Source organism: Rhinopithecus roxellana, chromosome 1 (assembly GCF_007565055.1).
Source record: "Rhinopithecus roxellana isolate Shanxi Qingling chromosome 1, ASM756505v1, whole genome shotgun sequence".
Classification (NCBI taxonomy): Eukaryota; Metazoa; Chordata; class Mammalia; order Primates; family Cercopithecidae; genus Rhinopithecus; species Rhinopithecus roxellana.
This window is the reverse complement of record NC_044549.1, coordinates 124987412-125015377: the sequence shown is the minus strand read 5'-3', so window position 1 is coordinate 125015377 and position 27966 is coordinate 124987412. Positions and strand designations below refer to the sequence as shown.

Genomic DNA, 27966 nt, shown 5'->3' with positions numbered 1-27966 from the left:
CATGTATGGATGTAAGGAAAAATGGAACAGACAGAGTAGTCGAGTCCAAATCCCTCATATAATTTTGGCTATCCTGTGCCAGCTGGACACTGCATATTCAAGATCTATATAATTAATCTAATGACATCAAATAAATTATATAAGTCAAAAAGGAACAAATGGTCACAAGTACTACAGGACACAAGAAGAGGTTGTTGAAGGGATATTAATGACAAATCATAGAACTGGAAGAAGTCCCCTCCTAGAACCATGTACCTCAACTGTGTTTCACATCATACATGTTAGTGAGAAGCTAGAGGAATGGTGGGAGGGAGGGAGACAATCCATGGATGAATACCAGCAAAATGTGAGAAAGACTGTACAATCAGAGAGGAAACCAACAAAAAAGAAAACACATCACAGTGGAAAATCTAAGTCAGCCTCTGCTTCCAAAACCCATTTCATCTTCTCCCAGTGAACCACTCCTGATTGATGTAAATGGACAATACCTGAGGACTTCAGAGTAGCCCTTGGCAGCAGCCACATGAAGGGCTGTAGCCCCTGAGCGAGCTTGCCTCACATCCTCTATTTTCCCACTGTTGAGCCACTGGCGGGCATCCTGCAACAACTGCTGCTCTTCTTCTTTTCTTGACTGCTCTAGATCGACTCCTACAGAAACCAGATACCAGACAGCCAGGATTACTAAAGCTCCACTTAAGTTTGACAGGATATTTTCCTTAGATTAAAGCACATCATAAATATAAATACAAATAACAATTTAGCCATCAAGTTGGGTAATTATCAATTTAGAAGATCAATGGCATTTGTACACATATTAATGGTCTTACCAGGATTAAATCATGAGGTTAAATATTATGTGATACAGATCCATTAAGAGAATGCACCTAAAATTGTTTTCAACGGAACATAAAGACAAAGGGGACATTATTTTTACATTATAATGTTTGTGCAAAGCTATAAACTTCCAAGTCTTTTTACATGTTACATGACTTTAGTTTCCCAACAATCCTTCAAGGTAAATATAATAGATATTACAATCTTCATTTAACAGATGAGGAAATAAAAATAGAAAGATTAGGAATCTGGCTCAAAGCCACAAAACACATCAGTGACAGAGCTTGCCACTAGAACTCCGATATCCTGGGTCCCTCTGTGTCATTCTTCTTCTGGGTCCCTATCCACTCACTATACCATAGGATTAGTATCCAAAATCTTGGTTTCAGGTATTGATATACTTTAAAAATTGAACTATCTCTAAAGTTCATTTCCATATACAGGTAAATACACTGACTTGAATATATATAAGCTAGGGCAGATTAGTAGGTGATCTGCAGTTTAAAAACCTGTCTGCTTTCAAGGGAATGTAGATTTTGTTTTCCTTAAAAACATGAAAAAACTCCAAGAGTTACTCCCTTTAGCCAGTAACTTTCCAATATCTGTGCCAGTGAAAAGGGGTTAGGGTGGGGCATACCCCATTATACAAAATAATAAAATGTCTCAAATACAAATATACCCATTCAAAAAGTTTTACACTCATTAGCAGTCTTTGTGCTTGGTCTACTCCCTTTCACCTCTTAAAAGAGAACCTGCCAGGTGCGGTGTCTCACGTCTGTAATCTCGCACTTTGGAAAGCCTAGGTGGGTGGATCGCCTGTGGTCAGTTCGCGACAAGACTGATCAACATGGTGAAACCCTGTCTCTACCAAAAATACAAAAATTAGTTGGGCATAGTGGTGGGCACCTGTAATCCCAGCTACTCGGGAGGTTGAGGCACGAAAATTGCTCGAACTTGGGAGGCGGAGGTTGCTGTGAGCTGAGATTGCACCATTTCACTCCAGCCTGCGAGACAGAGTGAGACTCTGTCTCAAAAAAAAAAAAAAAAAAAAGAGAACCTGTCAACTACCTAAGTATTATCTGTGTGATTTTGGGAGGCGGATGGGGTGAAGAGATCAGTTTAAAACCAATTTAAAACAGATCAGTACTCCAAACACAAAGAAGTGTCAGCAGTGCTGGAAAGTTAAATATATATATGAATACCCCCTTTCAATAGAGTATACTCCCTCACTGAAGAGTCAGCAATCAAAATAGAAAAAGTGGTTTCTCCAATCAAAATTATTTTTTAAAACTGATTTTTTTAAAGTTGTTTGTACATTTTAAAGCAAATCTTAGGAGAGAAAACTGAGTGAGACTGGAGGTTATGCTAAGCATAAAATTCTTCAATTCAATAGGGCACAAAGCCAGGTGCCATAGCTCATGCCTTTAATCCCAGCACTTTGCGAGCCGAGGCTGGTGGATCACTTGAGGTCAGGTGTTTAAGAACAGCCTGGCCAATATGGTGAAACCCTGTCTCTACCAAAAAATACAAAAATTAGCCAGGCATGGTGGTGCACACCTGTAGTCCCAGCTACTCAGGAGGCTGTGGCAGGAGAATCACTTGAACCTGAAAGGCAGAGGTTGCAATGAGCCGAGATGACACCACTGCACTCCAGCCTGGGCAACAGAGTGAGACCCTGTCTCAAAAAAAAAAAAAATAGGACAGAAAAACTATACATCAAAGGCAGCAAAAGCAAGTAGTTACTGATCTAGAACGTCACTATATTAAAGTAGGATCAGCATACTTTCTCCAAAGGGCCAATATTTTCAGGTTTGTGGTTCATCCAATCTATCACTACTACTCAACTCTGCTGTTGTAGCACAAAAGCAGTTTTGGATAATATGTAAACAATGCGCATAGATCCTAACTGTTCTAAAAGTTCAAATTGGGAAAGACCACTGGAGCTAAATCCTCTGGGATGGACTGCAGATTGTCAGTAAGGTAGTTCAGCAGAAGGACTAAAAAAAAAAAAAAAAAGAAAATTCACTACAAATCTTGTCCACAGAGTTTTGTGATGGAAAAAGAACCCAGGGACTTCCAGGTTGAAGAATTCCATCCTATTCTGTGAAATTGATTCTTCTAAAACTATAAAATAAGAATAAGCATTTTTAGAATATATTATTCTAAGTTAGCTTCCTCACCTTAACAAATTATCATACTAATTCTCATGGTTAGTTACAATAAATATCTTTCCCAGCACCACTTTTAGCTCTCAACAAGGGAAAAGAATGCAAAGTCACAAACTGTATTTGGCCAATTCTCAAATTTACACTGTATCCCAATACCATGCATACACATAGTAAGAAATGTTCACACTCCTTATCAGGTCACTCTTAATTGTATAATGGGTATGCAACCTCTGAATGGCAAAACAAGCAATGATTGGTCATCCTTTTGGCATCTGGCCTACTCTTGTGTGAGTTATTATGAGGATACTTGATGCTGGATTAATGATTAATGCAGTGCAGACAGATCAAATCCTCTCCTGTCATATGACAGTGAAATGCTCTACACAGCAAATGGATTATTTTCTGTAAATGGCAGTGTTTGAGAGTCTTTCCTGGCCCCCTCCAATCCATGAGGTTACCTTGCTTCTTTACTTGCTCCAGAAGAAGATCCTTCATGGCTGGCTCTTCTGCAAGGTCAGAGGGAACTTCACCTTCACTATTGACAATACCTACACTGGCTCCGTGATTAATGAAATACCTGTGTAGACAAGATCCAGGATCAATATTTTATGTCAATCTAATATAAATGTTACTCATGCATCTGGCATTGAATACACAGAGAAGTCTCTATTTTGAGTTTAAAATATGGTCTCAGTTAAGATATTCCATTATTAGTTTCTACGTGCCTTAAACTTCAGTAATTAAGACTGAAGGCTTCCCTATTTCCTGACTACAGCAATGCCAACAAACAGGATTTCTTTCACACTCATATTACTAACTCCCATCCTCTCACTCCCAGTGGATGGCAAGAGAATTTCTAAGTAACATAAAAAAGGCATGTAGCCTCAAACTTTCCCAGTGCCACACTGGAGCTTATTAAGTAGTGCTGTGGGTGTGAAAATAAAAGAATAAAGTGTCCATTAAAATTTGCATAAATCTGCCTAAGTTATGCCTCCACAAAAGTCTTCTATCAACTAGACATCCACATGAAATCTTTCTCTAAGACGAAACTAAATTATTCAAGAAGAAATATTAAAATGTTAAGTAACTAAATTCTAAATCCAAATAGAATACTTGATTATGAAGAAGAAAGGTCTGACAATTCAATACCTCTTACATAGATCCTTTTTGATTTTCAAAGTACTTTCACGTAAAATTATATCATAAGTCTTAGGCAACATTAGGAAGTAGGCAATGTGGGTATTATTACCATGACTTTAACAAATTGAGATTCATACATATTAAGTAATTTTCTCAAAATCACACAGCAGGCAAATGGCAGAGGGTACAGCCCCAGTCTTGACTTTAAATCTAGTTCATCTTTTCTCTAGATCAAGTCACTTTTGGGCCAGTGAGAACCCTAATAACGCTAGGAGCTCTATCAAATACTCAAAAGTATTTAAAGGAAAAAGAAAAATAATTCAGATTAGACTTCAATCCATTCAACAATTCAACAAACATTTACTGGTCCCCTACTATATTCAAGAAACCTTTTTTTTTTTTTTTTTTGGAGACAGAGTCTTGCTCTGTCGCCCAAGCTGGAGTGCAGTGGTGCAATCTCGGCTCACTGCAACCTCCGCCTCTTGGGTTCAAGCAATTCCCCTGCCTCAGCCTCCTGATTAGCTGGGATTACAGGCGCGTGACACCATGCCCAGCTAATTTTTGTATTTTTAGTAGAGACGGGGTTTCACCATGTTGGTCAGGCTGGTCTCCAACTCCTGACCTCGTGATCTGCCTGCCTCGGCCTCCCAAAGTGCTGGGATTACAGGTGTGAGCCACCGCGCCCAGCCATAGGAACCACATTTTAGACACTGTCGAAGATTACAAAAAAAGGGAGAGAGAGATAATATATGGCCACTGGCCACTGCATTCAAAGAACTGGCAGAGGGGGCCAAACGCAGTGGCTCACCCCTATAATCCTTTGGGAAGCTGAGGTGGGCGGATCACTTGAGGCCAGGAGTTTGAGACAAGCCTGACTAACATGGTGAGACCCGTCTCTACTAAAAATATAAAACTTAGCCAGGCATGGTGGCAGATATCTGTAGTCTCAGCTACTCAGGAGGCTGAGGCACAAGAATCGTTTGAACCCAGGTGGCGGAGGTTGCAGTAAGCCAAGATCAGCCTGGGTAACAGAGCAAGACTCTGTCTCAAAAAAAAAAAAAAAAGTTGGTAGAGGGAAAAGAATCAATAGAGATTAAGACCATGTTTTTGCTTTCTCAGTGCCTAGTACCTGGTATAATAGGGCCTCAACAAATGTTTGTTAATTTATAGATCCATTCTACTTGTATAAAGCTCAAATTCACCTGACTTTTAACCATCTCCTTCTTTCCCTTACAGTCTCAGAAGAAGACAGACCTTATTCAGTTCCAAAACTAACTCCCTCTATTTGTATTCTTAATTCTATCAAGTCCTAGTATTCCATTCATAAATTACCCTTCATTTCCACATATTCAATAGCTCCTCTCTTTTGATTCCTCTCCCTTAGGCCAAAGGAATATTCAGCTACACCTCCCCAACCCTGAAATATCAAAATGCAAATAATACACATAGTAAGCACTCAAAAAATGTTTCCTGGATTGAAGTGTACCCTATACTCTATAATTAAACTAAACCACTTACTGTTCCCAAACACATCAACTCTCACCCAGCTCTCTTTCACAGCTTGTTTCTTCCAACTAGGTGGAACTCTCTCCCTTCTCTTTTCCCTTCTAGAAAGCTTTCACTTCTTTCAAAGTTCATTTAAAATGCTTTTGCCTTCATGAAAGCTTTGTCTGTTCTCACAAACTGAATTCCCTCTTTCCTTCCTTTAACCCCATCCTCCTTCTTTTCCTCCCCAACAAACACTAATTCTAGACCTCGGTCATGACTTACACTGTACCTCGATGCAAACATTCCATCAGACTGAAGGCTACTTGAATGCCATGTGAAAGGAAAATAAAAACTTGGGACCCTAATTTCACTAAGCCAAAAGAAAAAAAAAAATTAAGCTGAAAGTTGAGTCATGTAAGAAGCTGCCTTACCTTTTGTTCCTAAGCAGATAGCTATAGATAAAAAGTTAAATATCTCTGCAGGTTCTATGTTTACCTCTATGTTCACCTTATCTTACGTAAAGTGAGATTTACTGAGCGTGAGATGAACATTTAATTGACTATTTCCCTACCCGCTCCTTTCTTTGTGAATTCAGGAATGTGACCATGCCCTCCCCTTTTCCCCTCCAGGCTGCTTTTCCCTTTTAAGTACTGAAGTTCTCAACTTGATCTTTGGGGAAAGGCACAGATCTGTCTCCTGGGTGCATGTCTTTAACCTTGGTAAAATAAACTTCTAAATTGATTGAAACCTGTCTCAGATACTTTTTGGTTCATAGCAACAACTAGGTCTTCCTCAGTATTATCATTGCCATGGCATCTGACACTTGCTTTTTTCTCTTGGCATTCCATAAATATTGCTTAAACTACATGAAATATGTAACCACTCTACTCTGACGTCTATTCCATCCCTACTGGATCAGGCATAATGTCACTTGGGTATACAGGACCCTGCTTTTCCCATGTTCTACAATCAAGAAGATGAATTTTTAGAAAGTAATTTGGCTCTCTGTTTTTCCATTTTCTCCAGTTTTAGGGAAAAAAAAAAGTTAAAAACCTCTTTAGTTTTACCTTTACCTGGACAAGAATAAATATCAACCTATGAAGCAATTTCTACTTTATCTCTGAGAATCCTTACAGTTGCCCAAAGGCTCATAGCTCAATAAATATGCCCCTAGAAAATAAAGCTTTCTTGTCCTTCCTAACTCAACACCAATACAAGGTCTTTATGCTACTATTCTAAGTGAGGAAGAAATAAAATGAAATATGTTCAAAAACTGAGAATAAATTAGCATCTCAATAAACTATAAAGCCAAATGCTGTACATTTGGATCAATCTGCTGCTTCTAAGTTAAACATTATTCACAATAAAAATGTAAAAACACCCAGCTAACTAGCATTGAGCCTGAACTCAGTTTAAAATGAGGAAAAAAGCCTCTGAAGCTCCCTCCTTTTGATGCAACATACTGAGACAAAAAGATCATCATGAAACATGAAATAGAATGTACTTGGATTCTTCCTAGAAAGCCAGTTTGCCTTTATTCATTTCTACTCCCTTGAAATTTAGAGTTCCTAATGATTCTGGGAATAAGAGCATAAAGTCTAAGATCTTTCAGATACAAAAATAAAAACGATGAGATGATCAGGGTTATTTAAAACATTCTCTATTGGCCCTGAGGTAAAGCAACCAAAATGAATAGTACAATTTTTTTTCCATTGTGTTTGTATTTATGTGTGTGTGTATGGTATGTGTGTGTGTGTATATATATATATATATAAACTACATACCGCAAATAAATAAATGACAGTAAAGTCAAAACTTGTCTAATAATGATATGTATAGTGAAAAATAAAATAAAGAAGGCCATCTCTACCACCACCTCACCTCTGCAATGTATTCTGGTCTAGATCATCACCTCTCTCCTGGTCACACTTCCAAGTTTAATTTGTAATAATTTGTCTTAGGAAATAGTAGCTCTCACAGATTTATTTCATACCAGGTAATATTTGTCTGAGCTAGAGACTGTTACATTTTGAACTTACTTCCAGAAGAATTATATTTGTTCATAAGGATGAATTAAAGAAATCACTGTTAAAAAAAAAAAAAAAGCAATTACAATCATTCTCTGTACTTAGCTTCACACACAGGAGGATAATGCCAGCACAAGTGATCCTAATTCTAAGCATGAGCTCTCCTTAGAAAAGTGAAAGAAAAAAACTTAGGAAAAAATTGAATCCTTGAATGTAATGAGATTTGGTAGCTTGAATATCACAAGCGTGCCACCTGAACAAATAGCAACTGAAAGGCCAACATATTCTATAAATGTTTCTTAAATAAATGTTTTAAGTAAAATCACCTCAACTCTTAGGCATCAGAATTCTGGCGTTCCTGGATAACACTGAGAATAAGAGCCCTCCTTCCTGTTAGACTCTGAAAATGGGCAGCCTAGGGGATGAAGAAGTTACTGACTTTTACTAAATTGCAACAGAGGGAGGAATCAAGAGTGAAGAAAACTGCATTGTTTATTTCTGGTGGCTTTGGGGCCAACCCAGTCATCCACTTTTTAGAACAAGTAGCCCAGTCAAACACCAGTGCTGCTGCCTAAAGTTTCTCTGGCTCTGACTCTCCTTTTGTCTAACTTCTCCCACTGAGCATCCCTGGGTCAGCAGCAAACCTAGCAACTCAGACTCCCCTTAGGAAACCTGGGCAAATCAGATTCTGTGGGAAGTCATTCTTAGGCCTCTACAGAGCTGCCAACAAAATTCTCCCTGCTGTTTCCTGAACAGGAGAAATGTAATGGAGTTCTACTCATATTATTGAAAAGGGCCTTCAATCAAGCAATCTGATTTTCAAAGGAGCATAGAATATCATGATTTTATTTAGGGAATTTACCTTAACAATAGAAATTTACCCTCATCTAGAATACGCTCAACTGCCTCATTTTAAAGATGTTTCGACTGCCAAAGTCTCTTCCTTGTTTAAGACTAAACTTCCCAATCATTCCTTCACACAACAGATATTTATTCAGTGCCTCTTATAGCTCAGGTACCACATGGTCAGGATTCTTCTACCCACGGGAGGGGAAACGAGTTGTCCTGGAGATAGTACCTCCTAATGTATCTTATTAAACATTCCCATTCAACTAATGTGGAGAACACATGCCAGTGCCCACCTTTCCTTTGTTCCATATGTTTAGGCTCATTCTTCTGCTATTAACTACATGAGTGCTGTGACTGGTATGCTAGGCATTTTTTACCTTCATTTGTACTAAGCACTGATTAAAAAAAAAAAAGAAACAGGTTTACAAAGAATCCAGAAAAAAATCTCCAGGCCTGCCTATACACATGCCCAGCTACAGTTGTTCAGAAAGTGAACCGAGACAGTGGAACAGCCACCTCTGCATATCCCAGCAAATATAAATTACCTGCAAACAGAAGCAAACAAAAAGTTTCAACTAAAAAACTATGGATTTAGCAGCTTTACAAAACATTGTATTAGTTATGTCTTAAACATAATTCAACTTTCTGCTTTTGTAATCTGTAATCAAGAGAGACTATAATTATTTATAAAATTCAAATTCCTAAGAATAGAGGAGTAATGAAGGCTATTCCTACAAATACTGCAAAGCCACACACACAGAGGCTCACTCACTCTGCTATGTTGAGATAGCCACAGGAAGCTGCTGCATGAAGGGGTGTCCAGCCTTCATTGTCTTGCTGGTTTACATTGGCTCTGTTCTCCACCAGAAACTTCACCATATCCAAATTTTCATCAATACATGCCTGAAAAGAAAAGTCCGTTCATTCATTCAACAAGTATTCACTGGGTTCCACTACGTGCCAGACGCTGCTCTGGGCATTGACAACGCCCAGCAGTTCTAGTAATACATTAACTTCTATTTCTTCCATTTTGTGTCCAGAGCATGACTTCTAGGCTTTGTGATCTTATACAAGCTCCTTAAATGTCTCTATGCCTTAATATCTCAACTGTGAAACACAGTTTCACATATAATGATACGTAATCTTATTTATAGTATTATTAGGATTAATTATGAAAGTGATTTCTAAAGTGCTATAAATGAATAAGCTGTTTCATCATTATATTATGAAAAGGAAAGCATGTTACAAAACACTGATTTGTATATGAATTTTATTTTATTTCACTGCCACCTATTTATCGCAGATGCTTATTAATTTTAAAAGAAAATAATCAGAGGATTGCCTGAAGTCAGGAGTTTAAGACCAGCCTGGGTAACAAAGTGAGACCCTGTCTCTATTATAAAAAAATTCATTCATTCATTCATTCATTTAAAAAAGAAAAAATCACACAGGATCAAATGCAATTTTTCTCAGTGGGAAGTTGTAGTTTACGACTCTAGAATTGCTAAACAAACCTTGCTTTGGTGAGAAATGGTAGGGTGATCATTTCAAACAGAAAAAATGTATTTTCATGTATTTTCTGAATGGCTTCAAACACTATCGCAAAGTATGCTTGCAGTTATGGATGGTTAGGGAGTCTCATCTGCTCATTTCATGGCAGCAATTAGGAGACAGCAGAAACTTTTTGAATAAAGGCTTTAGGCTTACCATAAGACTAAAAGAAACAGTCACGAACAGCAATGAGATCTAAAAAAACCAAAAGGTCTTGACATAGCTACAGAATAAAAATGTGGTAGAAGACCCACATGTGAAAATGGTAATCATCATCAAGCTTCGATGGTTACAAAACCATTGGGATAAATCAGGACCAAGAAACAAATGAGACTCCCTTTTTAAAACTTGCCTTTTAATCCCCTCCTTTAAAAAACAAGGCTAAAACTTCAGCTCAGGTAGAATTATCCAAATCAAAGGATTTTCATAATAATATTAAGATATTACTTGCATTTTCATTGTATTGACATTTAAACTAATGATGCAAAAGCAATGGTGAGTAAAACTACTGGTGCCTTCGCATGCAGCAAGACAATGGCATCAAAAACTACCAGCAGGCACTATATTCTTCCCCACCACATACAGTTAAAAAAATAAAAAAGAAAGCCAGTTTCACTTAAGAATAACCTTGAAGAAGCAGTAGAAATTTTTTAATATTCTGTGTGAGAAAATGGAAAGTATACTTAAAGCACTTCTGCTGCATTTTGAGGTATGATGGTTGATTCTAGGAAAAAGCACCTAGGGCCAGGCATGGTAACTCATGCCTGTAATCCCAACACTTTGAGAGGCTGAGGCAGCAGGATTGCTTGAGTCCAGGAGTTCAGGACCAGCCTGAGCAACATAGACCCCATCTCTACAAAAAAATTAAAAATTAGCCAGGCATGGTGGCATGCACGTGTAGTCCCAGCTACTTGGGGGCTAAGGTGGGAGGATGACTTAGGCCTGGGAGGTCGAGGCTGCAGTGAGCTATGATCACTGCTCTCCAGCCCAGGTGACAGGGAAATACCCTGTCTTGAAAACAAAAACAAAAATAAAAATAAAAATACACCACTTGAGCATCTGCTTCAGGTGTGAGATGAACTAGCCACTTTTTAAATCAAAATAACACCATTTTTACTCAAAAGAATAACCAACAAATTGTGATAATTCGGACTTGAAAACAAACAAAGTAAGCCTGTCACTCCAAGAAAATAATCAGTATGTGTTGCAACAAAATTTGACCATCCAAGTGAAGATAAGAATTCTGGAAACAGCTACCACCATGAGCTTGACAGCTTTCCAGTATTCACTTTTCTGATAAGGTCTGTCTATCAACAAATCTGATTTGTTGATATTATATAATGAAATGTATTTAGATTTGTAAGATCTCTATAACTCAATCAACCTATATTTTCCAAATAAACAAATGCATGGTGTTAGAAAATCACACAAGAAGTAAAAGATTCATTCAAAGTACAAGTTAGACTAATGTGTTTTAATGTAAGAGAGTAAGAAAAGTCCATTGATATGGTTTCAGTTTCCACACTGCACGGACATTTAAGATACTCATGTCTTAAACAACCATTTCCAAAACTTACATTTAAGAAACTATCAGGTTGGGTGTGGTGGCTCATGCCTGTAATCCCAGCACTTTGGAGGTCGAGGCAGGTGGATCACCTAAGGTCAGGAGTTTGAGACCAGCCTAGCCAACATGGTGAAACCTCATCTCTACTAAAAATACAAAAACTAGGCAGGTATGGTGGTGCATCTCAGCTACTCAGGAGGCTGAGGAACAAGAATCACTTGAAACCAGGAGGCAGAGGTTGCAGTGAGCCAGGATGGCACCACTGCACTCCAGCCTAGGTCACAGAGATTCTGTCTCAAAAAAGAAAAAGAAAAAGAAAAAGAAACAAACCATCACTTGTTGGAGTTTGGTATAACATCCAAGAAAAACATCTACAATTGTCTGAACAGACTTTTAAATGCTCCTCCCTTTTCCAAACATATACCCTTGAGAGGCCACATTTTATATACTTTCATCAAAATAATATATCACAACAGATTGAATACAGACATTAAAATAAATTTGTAAAAATGTAAAACAATATCATTATTTTTAATTATGTTATTTATATTAACATGTAATCAGGGTCATTGTTGCTTTAAATGACTTAATAAGTACATATTTAATAACTACATATTTTAAAAATTTCTCAGTAACATATAATAATCAATACAAGCAAAGTCCTGGTTAAATTTTGGGAGTCCTAAATGATTTTTTAAGTATAAAGGAATCCTGAGATCAGCTTGATAACCACTGACTTTAATCAAACATACCAAAAGATATTTCATGGTGATAATGAACTATTTAAATGGCAAAAGATTACTGTGGAAAGAATTAAAGTTAGAACTCTAGAGGGTCCTTGTAACTACAGGACTTAAGTAGTACATATCATACCAAGAGAACTTACAGGAACTCCCTTCAGAGATAAACCTCATACCAATCCTGCCTAGAAGGAGATGAATGAAAAAAGTGTGATTTCATTTAGATGAAAATTTAATTAGATAACTTGGTTACAAACAGCATCTTTGTTATTTCTTTCCCAAAATATTTGATACTTCTTTTATAGTTACTGAGATTAGCTAAAAATGTCAGTCTAGGTTTGATTTGATGCTATATAATATATTCCTCCAATCTGACCTTCTGGCCAATCTGAGTTTTATAGCCAGTATTCACAGTGGTCTAGTTTTCAACAGCAGCTCCAGAAATTATATTTCTTCTATGATGTTTTCTTAGATTTATCAGCTTCCACAAGTATATCCCATTCTTTACCATGTAAAATGTTTAATAATTATTCATATTTACAAATAGTTCATAAGTATGCTTATCACTAAATTGGTCATATATTGTATGTCTGCCCATTTACAATCCCATATGGCAAGGTCTAGCCAACTTATCGCAGAGTACCTCACTAAAAACTGTAAATAAACATTTTTATTTTATTTATTTTTCTTTTTTGCAAATAATCATTTTTAAGTAAAAAAATGGAAGGGGACACTTTCAAAAAGGTACTGAAGTCCAAGAATAATAAAGTATTTTAAAGGCTGTGCTAAAAACACTCTTTGCCCTTAGTAATACTCTTATATCAAGAAGGTCAAATGTGCCGTCTAAACCTGTGTAGGCCAGGACAGCTGGGTCAATTGCTTCTTGCTGGGTTGCAAAATTTCTTTGGCTCTGAAAGAACAATCTAAAAACTTAGCTCTAATGTCCACACCACTATCAAGCAGACTTTTAGAAGCCAATGTTTTCAAGATCCTTCTTTGGCCTTTAAAGACAACAGCAGCCACATTCCAGAGGCCCTAAAATAAGCCCAGCTAGTCCAGGTATCAAATGGGAGAAAACTTATCTTTTCTCTTTCCTCCCCTCTTCTCTCCTTTTCTTAATCTCCTTCACCTCATCACTACTTCAGTTCTCTTCTTTTAAATTTTGTGATATTGTGTCTTATAAATCTCAAATCCTTGATACAAAAAAATTTCTGACACAGGGTCTCGCTCTGTTGCCAGGGCTGGTCATTAACTCTTGGGCTCAAAAAGCCTCTGTCTCAGCCTTTCAAGTAGCTGGGACTACAGCTACATGCCACTACAGCCAGTTTGACACAAAATTTTATGGGAATGACATTGTAAGGAAGTTAAACAACAAAACTAGCATACTCTAAAAATGTAATTTAGCGATCATCAATCTGTGAAGAACCATCTTAGACAAAATAAAGGAGGCCAACTGTCTAAATCATTCCCCATACCCTCCACAAAGTGAAGGATGGTATATTGTTTAAAACAGTTTTGGCTAGGCATGGTGGCTCACACCTGTAGTCCCAGCACTTTGAGAGGCCGAGGTGGGAGGATCGCTTGAGTCCAGGAGAACCTGTGCAACACAGTGAGACCCCATTTCTATTTGTAAAATAAATAAAAGCACCAGCTTTGGAGTCAGACAGACCAGGGCTTGCATACCAGCTCTGCTGATGCATACAACCCACAGTGGGGTATCTAACCTAACTATAAGCATATGTACTCATCTATAGTATTGGGAGTACCACCTACCTTATAAGGTTTTGTAAAGATTAAAGGAGATAAGCCCTTGGAATTGTTCCTGACTTTGCTGTTGTTAAGGCAACAGTGTAACACACAGCAACTGCCTCAAGGGGAAAAAAAAAAAAACACTCAAAAAGTACTTATTCCTCACTGATCACAGCCCTCCCCACCCCCAGTACCTTATAGGAGGAAAGCAGTTTGGTTAAAAATGTCTTTGAACTAGCAAGATTTTGGAGCTTGTTTGTAAGTCTAACTGCAAAAAATTCCCCCTCTAATGTTCAGAATCCCAAGGATTCTTAAATTCAGGAGCTATATGAATAAAATAGTATGCACCCAGTTAAGGTAGAAGAGAATCATCCTTGTAGGTAAGACCAATCAAGAGTTGTAGGACACTCACTCTCATTAAGCAACTTGGAGTAACTGTTCTCTTGCTCTCTCTCTGGTTGTTTGTTTGTTTGTTTTTTGCCTCCAGAAGAAGGAATATGACTAAAGCATGGATAAGAGACTAAAGCTTGGATGAGAGACACATAGTTCCTGAAAATCTTCTCCAGTGAATAACGACTAAATTTAGATGCCCTTCTGCCCACTCCATCTGCAGCTGCACTGCTGACTCATTCACAACTGAACCATGGTAGATGAGCAGATTCGCCCACTTATAAAACTGTGTCCAGGGACATGAACTTCAACACCATGCCTCTACACAGCGCTATGCTAAATCTTCCAGAGAGATAGGTCTTTCCTTTTCTTGGGAAGCAGGCTAAACAAGCTTTTGATGTTACTCATGATAATGGGGAAATTCTTTGCATTTGGCCCAGATTCCTTCTGATGTAGTTTAAGTCCATTTCCTCCTATTTTGCATTCCTGAAGACATATCAAATTTTACTAAAGTAACAACATGTTCTAAGCTCCTTAAGAAATAGAGATATAACTTAATTACTAGTATGAAGGAACTATTTAGAAAAACTGCCAGGTAATAAATTAAAGCTTCCTAACATCAGCATGTCACATTTGTCTGGCAATGACAATCTCCAAGGAAAAATACTTGATTTTACCAATAATCTGGGGAAAGAGCACTGTGATCTCACTACCGTACCTGATATTGCTCTCTCCATATCAAAGGCAAAAGTGGCTGATGATCAATCAGGGCCAGGGTTAAATCTGGCAGTGCAGAGAAGGCCTCACAAAACAAAGCCTCCTCGGTTCCCAAAATAGCCTGCAACTGTTGCCAGCAGCAAGTGCCAGCTTTCAGAGCTGACCTTGCTGTTGTGTCTCAGAATATCACTAATACTACCTGCCTTGGCCTCAGAACAACTCTTCCCCATAAAACCCAGCTCCAGGTATCTGGGCATATGTTACACTAGAAGCTGGGCTTAGTGCAGCCTAACACCTACTTGTTTGGATTTTTCAGCCCACGCTTTCCTTGATTTCAACAAATCATGTGGACAAAATTGTTGAGGGAGTATATCAAAAAAACACTACCGAAAGAGTAAAAAGGCAGTCCATAGAGTGGGAGAAAATTATTTGCAAATCAGTGCTCACTTCGGCAGTACATACACTACAATTGGAACAATACAGAGATTGGCATGGCCCCTACGTAAGGATGACAAGCAAATTCATGAAGCATTCCATATTTTTTATAAGCAAAAATATATGTATGTAATAAATTTTTGTAAATTTGCAAATCATATATCTGTTAAGAGATTAACAGCCAGAATATATCGAGAAATCCTAAAACTCAACAACAAAAAATAAACAACCGGATTCAAATATGGGCAAAAAAGATTTGAATGGACACGTCTCCAAAGATATACAAATGGCCAATGAGCACATGAAAAAATGCTCAATGTCACTAATCATTAGGGAAATGAAAATCAAAACTACAATGAGATAGCACCTTATACCTATTAGGATGGCTATTATCCAAAAAACAAAATAGGTCTGTAGTCCCAGTTATTTGGGAGGCTAAGGAGGGAGGATCGCTTGAGCCCAGGTGATCGAGGCTGCAGTGAGCTATGATAGCACCACTGCACTCAAGCCTGGGCAACAAGCAAGACCCGTCTCTAAAAATAAATAATAAAATGTAAGAATAAAATTTTAGCATGCAAGGAAATATTTTTAAAGTGCTGGCTGGGCACGATGGATCACACCTGTAATCTCAGCACTTTGGGAGGCCGAGGTGGGTGGATCATGAGATCAGGAGATTGAGACCATCCTAGCCAACATGGTGAAACCCCATCTCTACTAAAATACAAAAAATTAGCTGGGCGTGGTGGCATGTGCCTGTAGTCCCAGCTACTTGGGAGGCTGAGGCAGGGGAATCGCTTGAACCCCTGAGGCGGAGGTTGCAGTGAGCCAAGATCATGCCACTACTCTCTAGCCTGGTGACAGAGGAAGACTCCATCTCAAAAAAAAAAAAAAAAAGTGTTGGCAAAGAATTAAAATCCTTGTGCACTGCTCAGGGGAATGTAAAATGGTATAGCCTCTATGGAAAACAGTATGGAAGTTCCTCAAAAAATTAAAAATAGACTTACCATTTCTATTTTCTATTCAAAAATAGGATTCTTCTGGGTATATACTCAAAATAATTGATGCCTGTCGTAATGGCTTATGCCTGTAATCCTAGCACTTCGGTAGGTTGAGGCGAGTGGACTGCTTGATCTCAGGAGTTCAAGACCAGCCTGGGCAACATGGCGAAATTTTGTCTCTACTAAAAATATAAAACATTAGCTGTGTGTGGTGGCATGCGCCTGTAATCCCAGCTACTCAGGAGGCTGAGGCACAAGAATTGTTTGAGCCCAGGAGGTGGAAGTTCCAGTGAGCAGAGACTGTACTCCAGCCTGGGGGATAGAATGAGACTCTATCTCAAAAAAAAAAAAAAGAAATAATAATAGTCATAATTGAAAGCAGGGTCTCTCAAAGAGGTATGTGTACACCCATGTTCACAGCAGCCTTATTCACAACAGCTACAATGTGGAAGCAACTGAAGAGCCCATTGATGGGTGAATGGACAAGTAAAATATGGTATATACATATAATGTATATATATACCAGAGGGAGTATGGCCCTGATAACACCTTGATTTTAAACTTCTGGCCTCCAGAACTGTGGAAGAATGATTGAATAATTTTGTTTTAGGCCACCAAGTTTGTGTTAATTTGCTGCAGAAGCCACAGGAAACTAATAAACTTGCCATAGAATAGGGAATCAGAACCTAGAGAGTCTGCCATATCCTCAATCCTTACTAATAACTGAAAATCACAGCTGTAACTGATCCCTTCTTTGACAGATGAAAAGTGATCAATAAATTTATCATACGACTTTTTAAAAGACAACTACATTAAGTAGAAAGTTTTAGAAACTGTTTAACCAACTCTGGCTCAAATAGCAAAACCCTGAAAGAACTAATCATGGTTCTCACATGAGGCATTTTACTGAAGGTATTCTGGCTGAGGACTGAAACTGGGATAGAAATACTGATTGATGAGGTCCCTGTGAAACCCAACATTTCTAAGTTCAAAGTCCCCTTGCCCCAACTAGGCAGCCAAGAAATCATATGCCAAGAAATTATACAGCTGTCCCTCAGTATCCATAGAGAACTGGTTGTAGGACTCCCTGCAGATACCAAAATCCACTGAGGGTCAAGTTCCTTAAATAAAATGGTATAGTATTTGCATATAACCTATGCACATCCTTCTAAATACTTTATATCATCTCTAGATTACCCAAAATGCCTAAAATAATGTAAATACTACATAGTCATTATACTATACTGTTTTTGTTTATATTATTTTTATTAATATTAAATTTTTTTTATTTTTCCCAAATATTTTCAATCTGCAGTTGGTTGAATCCACAGATACAGAGGGCCGGTGGTACAAATAAATTAAAGGTGATAAAGGACTCAGTAAATCTGGCAATCTCCACCATCAGATCTTCACTACATGAAGGCTTTAACCTATTAGTAGTTAAGATTGACTGATCCAGAGCTTGAGTCAGTCCTTCCAAGTACCTGTCTCTTCATTCCAATCATGATATAATATAACTATTGCTTAAGTAGGAATCATCACAGCAGTCTGCTCCAACATGACAGGTGACCCCAGCAACTGTCTGCACTGTGTGAAAGACTCATAACCCCATTGGCAGAGACAGTTTGGCTCTCAGATGGTGAGAACTATATCTGATTATGTACTCAGTGATCAGGCAGGCTCTGGACACAGAACTGTACCCTTTCAAGAGAGACAGCCGAGAGAGCAGAAGTAAAGAATTTTCCATGAAGTATCATACTGATTAAGATTTTGTTCTCAGTAAACTGGCATATTACCTCAAGACTGCAAATGCTTACAAGTTGGGACCAAAGAACATCTTCCTTCAAGTAAGAGCAAGCATCATATTGCCTAAGGGTTAACAGTACTTACGTGTCAAAAATGTGTTCATTTTGGATTCTAACAAGCACTTCGCTTCAAATAACTTTTCCCTCAATCTTCTCTATTCCCCATGCTTTTATTCACCTAAATGAAGAAAAACTCATTCGGCTGTCTTACAACTTGGCAACTTTTGCACTATGGTTATACATGTCTGATCTCTTATCATCAAATCATGTTTTTTGAAAGTTGAGGAGAAAGAAGATGAAGAATGAGATCAGAAAATGAAATCTGCATTTTCTCAAAGCCCATGAGTCATCTTCAAACAGAAGTTGTATGTTCCAGTCTCCAAATCTCTGCTTTGTTACTCACTGATAATTCTAATTTTGAGGGATAAATGTGGCCTACTAATTGTGATAAAAATCCGAAGTATGACTTTCTTTCAGATCAAAGATGAGATAGCTGAGTAACTCTGACACTTGAATATAAGAAAGTCCTGTTGAAATTGCCTTCTTACAAATTCTGCACATAAGAGCTAAGACACACTAAGTAATGGAATGATACACCTTTACAGACTTGATCAAAGACATTCCTTGGAAATAGTCTATTATAACAAAGCAGTAAAGGAAAAAAAGAATATGGAAGCTGGAGAGATAAGCATTAGGACTTTTCATGTTACAGATGAAGAAACTCAGCCTTGGAAAAGTTAAATGATTCTTATTTAAGGTCATATATTCAGTCACAGAACCACCTAAATGCTTTCTACCTACCAATTTAGAGGTATCCAAAATAGAGTTCATGGCCAGGGTCAAGAAACTACTTGCTTCATGGAACATTTTCAATGCTTAATACCATCTCCCTAAAAATAGCTTTATTTTCGTATATACAGTGTTAACTGATATTAGTCTACCCCTCCAAAAATTTTATATGAGGAATGTGGCCAATTGGTCAATTTAAGTTGGTTACTCCTAACTAGATTAAATGCAAAACACAAAGATCTCATTAAATTGCTTTGGTTACCACTCTGTTTATTAGCATGAGTCTGGATTAGAAACCTCCTTCCTATCTTGGCTACCTGTCTTAATCACAGCCCCCCAATGGTCTACCCTGCTGCCAAGTTGGCATGTACAGTAAATTGTTGTCCCATGGAGAGGGATTTTTCTATTTAACTCCAGATCACTCTGTGCCCATAAACAAGTGTTTCACAAGCCACAAGAGCACAGCCTGAAAGCTATGGCATGGGCAATGCTCCATAGCTATTAAGTAAGTCCAGGGAAAAGAAGAAAGGCAATTCTGGGATTTGAGTTGAGTAAGGAGTGAATGCCACAAAGAAATTACAGGCAGTTTAAATCTGCAGAAAGTATAAATCAGCACACCAAATATTATCCCTAAAAGGAATATTAAATAAAAGGTTATTATTTTTCCCAGCATATTTTCATCGAGTTTTATATAGTCAAAGCTAATAATATATTATTAGTCCATAACACTTACTGTCATGTCCTCCCACAGGTAGAGTACTACATGGTAGAAGACATGAGAGAAAGCAGTTAAATAACCCTACGCAGTACAGTATACAGTTAAGAGCACAGACTATGAAGTAAGACTTCCTGAGTTCAAATCCCAGGTCTACCAGTTAAGTAGTTTTGTGTTCTCAGAACAAGTTATTTCTGTCTGCTTTGGGTTCCTCATCTGTTAAATTATCATACCAATCATAAGAACTACTTCATGGGGTTACAATTAGGATTAAATGAGCTAATGTACATAAAAACACTTCGTGCCTGGCACACAGTTAAATGTTATGTGTTAGCTGCTATTATTGTATTACCCTTGTATAACCTCCAGAGTTAACAAGGGACCCTCCTTTCTACACAAGAGCAAAAATGATATACTTAAACATAAATATAGTTCTACATAAGTAATGTTATACTTAAATATAAATATGAGCTCTATGTAAGTTCCTGTACATGTAAATAGATCACAATCAGGTTTCATTCATAAGAGATGAAAGTTAATTAAAGTTAGGATTAGAGGAAAGGAAAAATAACGGGCCAGGGCTCCTATAGCTGACTCCTATAGCTGGTAAAGGAAGTTGAGGGGCTTTAGACTGCGTTTTACCATAACAGAGTCACTGGCTGCTGAGGGTCCATCAAGTCTAATAGTTAGCACAAGCAGAAAATCTAAGAAGATAAAGTTCTGGATCTGACACTGACTCACATTACCAAAGAACAGGTTAAGAATTTGTCCCAGTAATCAGTGTTCCCTGACTGTAATGTGCATTTCCATTTATTCACGTAACAAATATTTACTAAGGCCTGTACTATGCCAGACATCGTCCTCAGGTGGAGATGTAGTAATAAAAAATGATTAAGACTTTACCATTTAGTGGTGGAAAGAGACATGTAAATGATACAATGCAACAGAAATAATCACTAATATAAAACGAGAGATAAGTACAAAGTGTTGCAGTGCAGAGTAAGAAGTTGCTAACTTGGTCCAGGAGTGACAGGAAAAATCTCCCAGTATAAACATTATTTGGGCTGGGTGCGGTGGCTCATGCCTGTAATCTCAGCACTTTGGGAGGCCAAGGTGGGCAGATCATAAGGTCAGGAGATCGAGACCATCCTGGCTAACACAGCGAAAACCAGTCTCTACTAAAAAAATACAAAAAATTAGCCGAGTGTGGTGGCACATGCCTGTAGTCCCAGCTACTCAGGAGGCTGAGGCAAGAGAACCACTTCAAGCTGGGAGGTGGAGTTGCAGTGAGCCAAGACGCACCACTGCACTCCAGCCTGGGCAACAGAGTGAGACTCCATATCAAAAAAATAATTTAAAAAAATTTTTAAAATAAAAATAAAAATAATTATTTAACTGAGTTATAAAAAAGAAAGAGAACACTGAAACAGCAGCAAATGAAGAGATCTGAAGCAAAGAGAGTAACATAGGCAAAGGTCTGGAGGAGAGAGAAAATGTCCATTTTTTGGAATAGTGAGAATTCTATGCATGCATAGACTAAGAAAGGGGTGGGGGCATGCATAGAAATTTAAGTAGTGCTTCATTTGCCATACTGAGAAATTGGAACTTTACCCTATAGGCTAATGGAAAATAGAAGGAATTGTGGCTGGTAGGGTATGTTGACAGTCATGAAGGTCCCTATATCCCATCCATGATAAAGAGTTTCACTCACCTTTATCCTGAAGACAACAGGGAGGTATTGAGGTTTTTAAACCAGAGAGTGATACTATCAGAATTGTATCTTAGAATGATAATTGCAGTGGGAATATGAAGATTGAACCACTGGGAGGGAAAACTCATGAGAGACACCAGTGAGGAAATTGTAATCCAGGCTAGAGAGGATGAGGTCTTGAAGTAAGGTACTGGCAGCTAAGACATTGGGGAGGACATGGATTTAAGAAGTACCCCTGAGGTAGAATGAACCGAACGGGGTCACTTATTAGAATGTCAGTGTTGAGAAAGGATAACATGGAGATTGTTAAGAGCTTAGGACCGTGGGTGAATTGTGACACCACTTAGACAAAACAGGGAATATAAGGAAGTCTTAGAAGTCTTTTCTGTTTCTGATTCCCAACTGGTGCTAATTTCTCTTAAAGCCTAAGTGACTTGCACTCAGGAACTATATTTGAGCAGCAAACTAACAAGTACTGTTGCCCTTTCCATATTAAATAATCCTAAAGTGAGCCTAGAGAAATCAGTGCCAACCAGCTCAGCCTCACAGCTGTTCCCTGCCCCACAGCAAAGTCCTGGTTGGGTCAGTGTCATGAATACCATGGCATGGGCCTGGCAAGGCATTACTGTACAGCAGCCTACACAACAGGGGAATTGAGGTTACAGTATAAGGTCTCCACTACAGGTGAAATCTCTTTAAAGGCATGTGTTAGTGATAACAATGGTAACTTTACAACTCAAGAGGACACCCCCAATTTCTTCTCGAAAACTGAAATATTTGGAATAGAAAATGAGTTGGTAAATCAAAAATAGACTGTTTGGCCCATATGGTATTTTAAAATTAAAGATTTTTTTGCACACAAAAATTCTATATTTGAAACTCCTTTTAAAAAATTAGATTACCTTACAACACTGGGGCCAGATTCCCACAAAGCAACAACTGGTTGGAGTTGAGTGGCAGCTGCCTTCTTTAGGTAGAACATGCATTTCTCAGTGCCCCAGGCCCCATCTCTCTCTAGTGTGTTATACCAAGCCTGCTTTATTAATTTATATTACCTGCCCATCCCCTTTACTTATTTTCCCAAAAAATTTTATTATGAAGATGTTCAAACACAGAAAAGTTGAAAGAAGTTCACAGTGACCCTCCCCCCCGCATATACCCACACAAGCTATCGTCCACCATTAATGTTGTACTTGCTTTGTCATGTATGCATCCCTTCATCCATTCATCCCATTTCAGACATTAGTAATAATTTCTCCAAATACTTCACTATAAACTAGAGTTCAATACCTCTTTACAGTATTATTTTTCTTTTGAGGTAAAATTTACATATAGTGAAAAGCACAAATATTAAGTACACATTCATTAAGTTTTGACAAATGCCTGTATATGTTACCCCTCATTGTAGGTGTTTGAGTTGCATCTCTCAGGCATCTGACCCCTTGGACAGAGAACTGTTTTTCTACATTGCTCTGACCTCAGCATTGTCCGAGGCCAAGGAAATGCTGGCTATGAGCAGAAACATAGTTGACCTCTCTTAAAGCTGCACCTTGTTTCTGCTAGGCCTTAACAATCCAAATCTGGGTATAATCAATTTTGGATATCTGATAATATAAATTCACTATTGAGGCTGAAAACAGAAGACACACTAGAAATTAAGACTTTAGAAATCTAAATAACTTGATTTTTTCCTGAAAGCATCAAGCACAATGATACAACAAAACATGGCCTATAGTTCAAACTTCAGACTGCTACGTCCTAGAAAAAGGGAAGTAGAATGAAAAATACAAACCAATAAATAACACAAACATCCCTTGAGGTCACAAATAGAAGAGTTAGATTCCACTCTCCCTGACTAGCTTAGTGGTAGTACCAAGGTAACAAGAAAAGCTTCTGTGATTTTGTTGGTAAAAGAAGGCATTCCTAAGCCAAGGAAAATATCAGGAATAGCAAAAAGGTAGAAACCTCATATTCCAAAAGTAGAAGGCCGGGTGCGGTGGCTCAAGCCCGTAATCCCAGCACTTTGGGAGGCCGAGACGGGCGGATCACGAGGTCAGGAGATCGAGACCATCCTGGCTAACACGGTGAAACCCCGTCTCTACTAAAAAATACAAAAAACTAGCCAGGCGACGTGGCGGGCGCCTGTAGTCCCAGCTACTCGGGAGGCTGAGGCAGGAGAATGGCATAAACCCGGGAGGCGGAGCTTGCAGTGAGCTGAGATCCGGTCACTGCACTCCAGCCTGGGCGACAGAGCCAGACTCCGTCTCAAAAAAAAAAAAGAAAAAAAACAAAAGTAGAATATGGCCAGATAAAAACCTGAAAGGGACTCAAGAGTCACTGTTAAGGCAAAGGCTTTCCACACAGCCTGGCAAAGCAATGGCATCCCTTTATGGAAATGAAAATGAGAAACGCCCCCTGTCTCCTTTGATGGTAAGTGCTTACTTATCTGCAATCAAATCCCAGCCTCCTGGAGCACTTCGCTGGCAGGGTGCTCAGAATTAGGTGAAGCTTGCCAAGACAGAAAATTTCAGATGCTGTTGCAGAGGCACCAAAGGTTAAGGAAAGAGTGTGTGTTACCTTGCTTTCAGTCTGTCTCAAATGTCTCATTTATAGAGTGTCCTCAAGCCCAAACTCTGAACAACTGTGTATGTAGGACAGAAGTAGAGGAGAAATTTCAGAACAGAATGGAGGATGTTATAAGATGCTGTACAGGCAAAAGAGTCTGACTTTAATGTCACAGCCCATTCTAATCTTTCCACAGCTAAGTTTCCTAGCTATACAAGAGAAACACCAAATTTAACCTTTTTTTAATTTCAGGGTTGATGTGAGGACACAAGACGACAAATAAGAAAACAGACTTTTAAAAAGATAACTAGTACATAACTCCAAGTATTGCTATTAACGTATGATATTCTTCGTGTTAATTAATAAAACAAAATATACTGTGAGGCAGTAGAGTGCACTGATTTAGAGCAAACCTTCTCTGTAAAGAGCCAAATAGAAAGTACTTTATTTGGGAGACCAAGGTGAATGAATTGCTTGAGGCCAGGAGTTCAAGACCAGCCTGAGCAACATGGCGAGAACCTATATCTACAAAAAAAGAAAAAAAAATTTTTTTAAATTAACCAGGCATGGTGGTGCATAACTGTAGTTCCTAGCTACTCAGGAGGCTGAGATGAAAAAATTGCTTAAACCCAGGAGGTCAAAACTGCAGTGAAGTATGATTGTGCCATTATACACCAGCATGGGTGACAGAGCCTGACCCTGTCTCTAAAAAAACAAAAAGAAAAAAGAGAAAAAAGAAAGAAGTACTTTACGCTTTGCAGATCATAGTCTCTTGCAAACATTCAACTCTGTCATTATAATGTAAAAGCAGCTATAGACAGTACTAAACCAATGACTATAGCTAGGTTCCAGTAAAATTTCATGGACACTAAAAATCTGAATTTCATATGTTTCACATATCACAAAATATTTTACTTCTTTTTCAGCTAATTAAAAATGCAAAACTATTTTTGGCTTATAGGTTGTACAAAAACAGGCAGTGAGCTGGATTTGGCCCATGAGCTATAGTTTGCTGACCCCGATTTAGTGCATTGGCCAGAAAGTTTGAATTCAAATGTCAGCTGTGGAACTTAATAGCTATAAGACCTTGTATAAGTTACTTAACTTCTTTCTGCCTCAGTTACCCCATCTATAAAATGGAAATAACAGCAGTATTTATTTCTTAGTATTATTATGAAGATTACATAACTTTGTACGGGCACAGCAGTTGGAACAGTGTCTGGCACAATTTAACTGCTCGTGCATATTGCTGTTAGCTATTATAAACCATTTCCATAACAATCTCTAACAATTCTGCAAGTGTGCCACACTTTCACATGCCTCCATATATTTCCACATACTGTTTCCTCTGCCTGGAATGCATTTTCCTGCTTAGAGCTTTTACGTGGTCTGAAAGACTTAGTTTAAACATTACCTTCTCTATGAAGCCTGCCTTGATTATTCTTCTCATCCTAGCAGATACTAGCCACTACCACCAGTTTCCCATTACCTATTGTAGTATATTGGATTTTATTGTAGTTATCTTTGATAGGTCAAATTCTCAGCAAGACTCCTTGTAAGTATGTAAGTAGTATGACTTACTAATTGTATCCCCAGGGCCCAGAATAGTGCTCTACACACACAAAGAATATATTTGCTTAATGATATTAACAATACAGAAAACAAGCTAATACATTAATAATGAGGATAGAAATCTCCTAGTTATGTGCCATAAAAAAGAACAAAATCATGTCCTTTCCAGCAACATGGATGCAGCTGGAAGCCATTATCCTAAGTAAATTAACACAGGAACAGAAAACCAAATTCTCCATGTTCTCACTTATAAGTGCAAGCTAAACATTGGGTATTCAGGGGCATAAAGATGGCAACAGTAGACACTGGGGACTACTAGAGTGGGGAGGGAGGGAGAGAGAAAGGGAGAGGGGCCAGGGATGAAAAACTAACTGTTGGGTACTACACTCACTAACTGGGTGATGGGATCAGTCATATCCCAAACTTTAGAATCACACGATATACTCATGTAAAACTTGTACATGTACCCCCTGAATCTAAAGTTGAAATTATAAAAAATAAATGAAATAAGATCTTTTTAACCCATCATCAAGGAAAAACACATCAGCCAAGCACGGTGGCTCACACCTGTAATCCCAGCACTTTGGGAGGCCGAGTCGGGCGAATCACGAGGTCAGGACATCGAGACCATCCTGGCTAACACGGTGAAATCCCATCTCTACTAAAAATACAAAAAATTAGCCGGGCATGGTGGCGGGTGTCTGTAGTCCCAGCGACTCAGGAGGCTGAGGCAGGAGAATGGCTTGAACCCAGGAGGCAGAGCTTGCAGTGAGCCAAGATCGCGCCATTGCACTCCAGCCTGGGCGAAAGAGCTAGACTCCATCTCAAAAAAAAAATCAGGCCAGGTGCGGTGGCTCACACCTGTAATCCCAGCATTTTAGGAAGGCAAGGAGGGAGGATTGTTTGAGACCAGCTTGGACAACAAAATGAGACCTCATCTCTACAAAAAATTTAAAAATTTGCTGGGCACGCTAACACATGCCTGTGGCCCCAGCTACACAGGAGGCTAAGGCAGAGGGATCGCTTAGGCCCAGGAGAACAAGGCCGCAGTAAGCCATGTACGCACCACTATACTCCAGCCCTAGGTGACAGAGCGAGACCCTATCAAAAGAAAAGAAAAGAAATCTCCTAGTTATATGACTAATGTGAATATAATTAAATATGAAAATAATTTCTAATATCCTATTTTGAGTAAAATTGACCATGTTAATATCCATCCCCAGGCATATCCAGTGAGCATTCAGAGTTTGTCTTGGTGCTATTATTAGTTGGTAGCAGATATCTTAGAATCCACACATTGATAATCACAACACTAGCTTTTAGAGATTCAAAAGCTCATCTCCCACCCGAATTTACAAAAAAAAAAAAAAAAAAAAAAAATCTGTGTTTAGTAGTGAGGGGAAAAGGAAATAAAATAATGAAATGTGAAATTTCCACCAATATAACAATGTACATAGCGAAAAGCAAGAAGTTAACAGAATGAAAGCCCTTTTCTGAGCCTGCTCTTACTCTTAAGGAAATAGTCAATCATCAAAAGGTTTCACCAAGGCCATTGAGAGAAGTATGCTTTCTCAGCTAGTCAGGATTCTAACTAAAACAGAGTTACTTGGGCAACCTAAGACATTACCCTTGCCACTCTCAACCTGCCAAGGGTGTTGTGCCCCTTTGCTTAGACTTCTGCCAGGCAAGCTATGATACTGTGCCCAAATGATCCTGTGCCAGACACAGCAATCCCTCTGACAGAAGGTTCCTTGTGTCTACTAATTCTAGGCTAACCAGCATGCCTGGCATACTGTCTCTGAAAAAAATCAAAGCTGTTTTGGGAGAACGGGTTAAAGGAGGAAGGGACTCCAAGAACTAAATAGTGAATATCTTCCAAAAGGCAATTTAATATCATAAAAATCAATATAATGCTATAATAACGAAGAGAGTCCAGTGAAGATTCAGATCGCAGCCCCTAGGTGACACTAACATGGCAGTGAGGATGAAGTAGGAGCTTTCCATTTTCTAAGTTTTCTAAGTTAATGTCACATATGTAAAAATCCTAGCTGTTTGCTGTGGAAATAATGACATCAGAATCAGTTTGTCCTTGGGTTTTTGGTTTTGCTTCTTTTGTTTCTAATGTGTGTGTGCACATGTGTGTAATACACTGACTGAGA

General features: G+C 38.4%; 1 protein-coding gene and 1 non-coding gene across 12 annotated transcripts in view; one reads left to right on the top strand and one right to left on the bottom strand.

The window, feature by feature from the left end:
• The window catches only part of PPP1R12B (protein phosphatase 1 regulatory subunit 12B), a 242300-nt gene that overhangs the window by 160337 nt on the left and 53997 nt on the right, over positions 1-27966 (bottom strand). For all 11 annotated transcript variants that reach the window (XR_004057260.1, XR_004057262.1, XR_004057264.1 and 8 more), the window contains exons 2-4: positions 9279-9409; positions 3461-3579; positions 489-648 (exon numbers count right to left, since the gene is read on the bottom strand). Coding sequence is in view for 8 of the 11 variants with exons in the window: in XM_030930268.1 (XP_030786128.1) it covers positions 489-648; positions 3461-3579; positions 9279-9409 (410 nt within the window). In the remaining 3 variants the exon portion in view is untranslated. The remainder of the gene's footprint in view (positions 1-488; positions 649-3460; positions 3580-9278; positions 9410-27966) is intronic.
• LOC115900854 lies at positions 15657-15760 on the top strand. Its single transcript, XR_004060506.1, has one exon. It is a non-coding gene; the product is annotated as a U6 spliceosomal RNA (small nuclear RNA).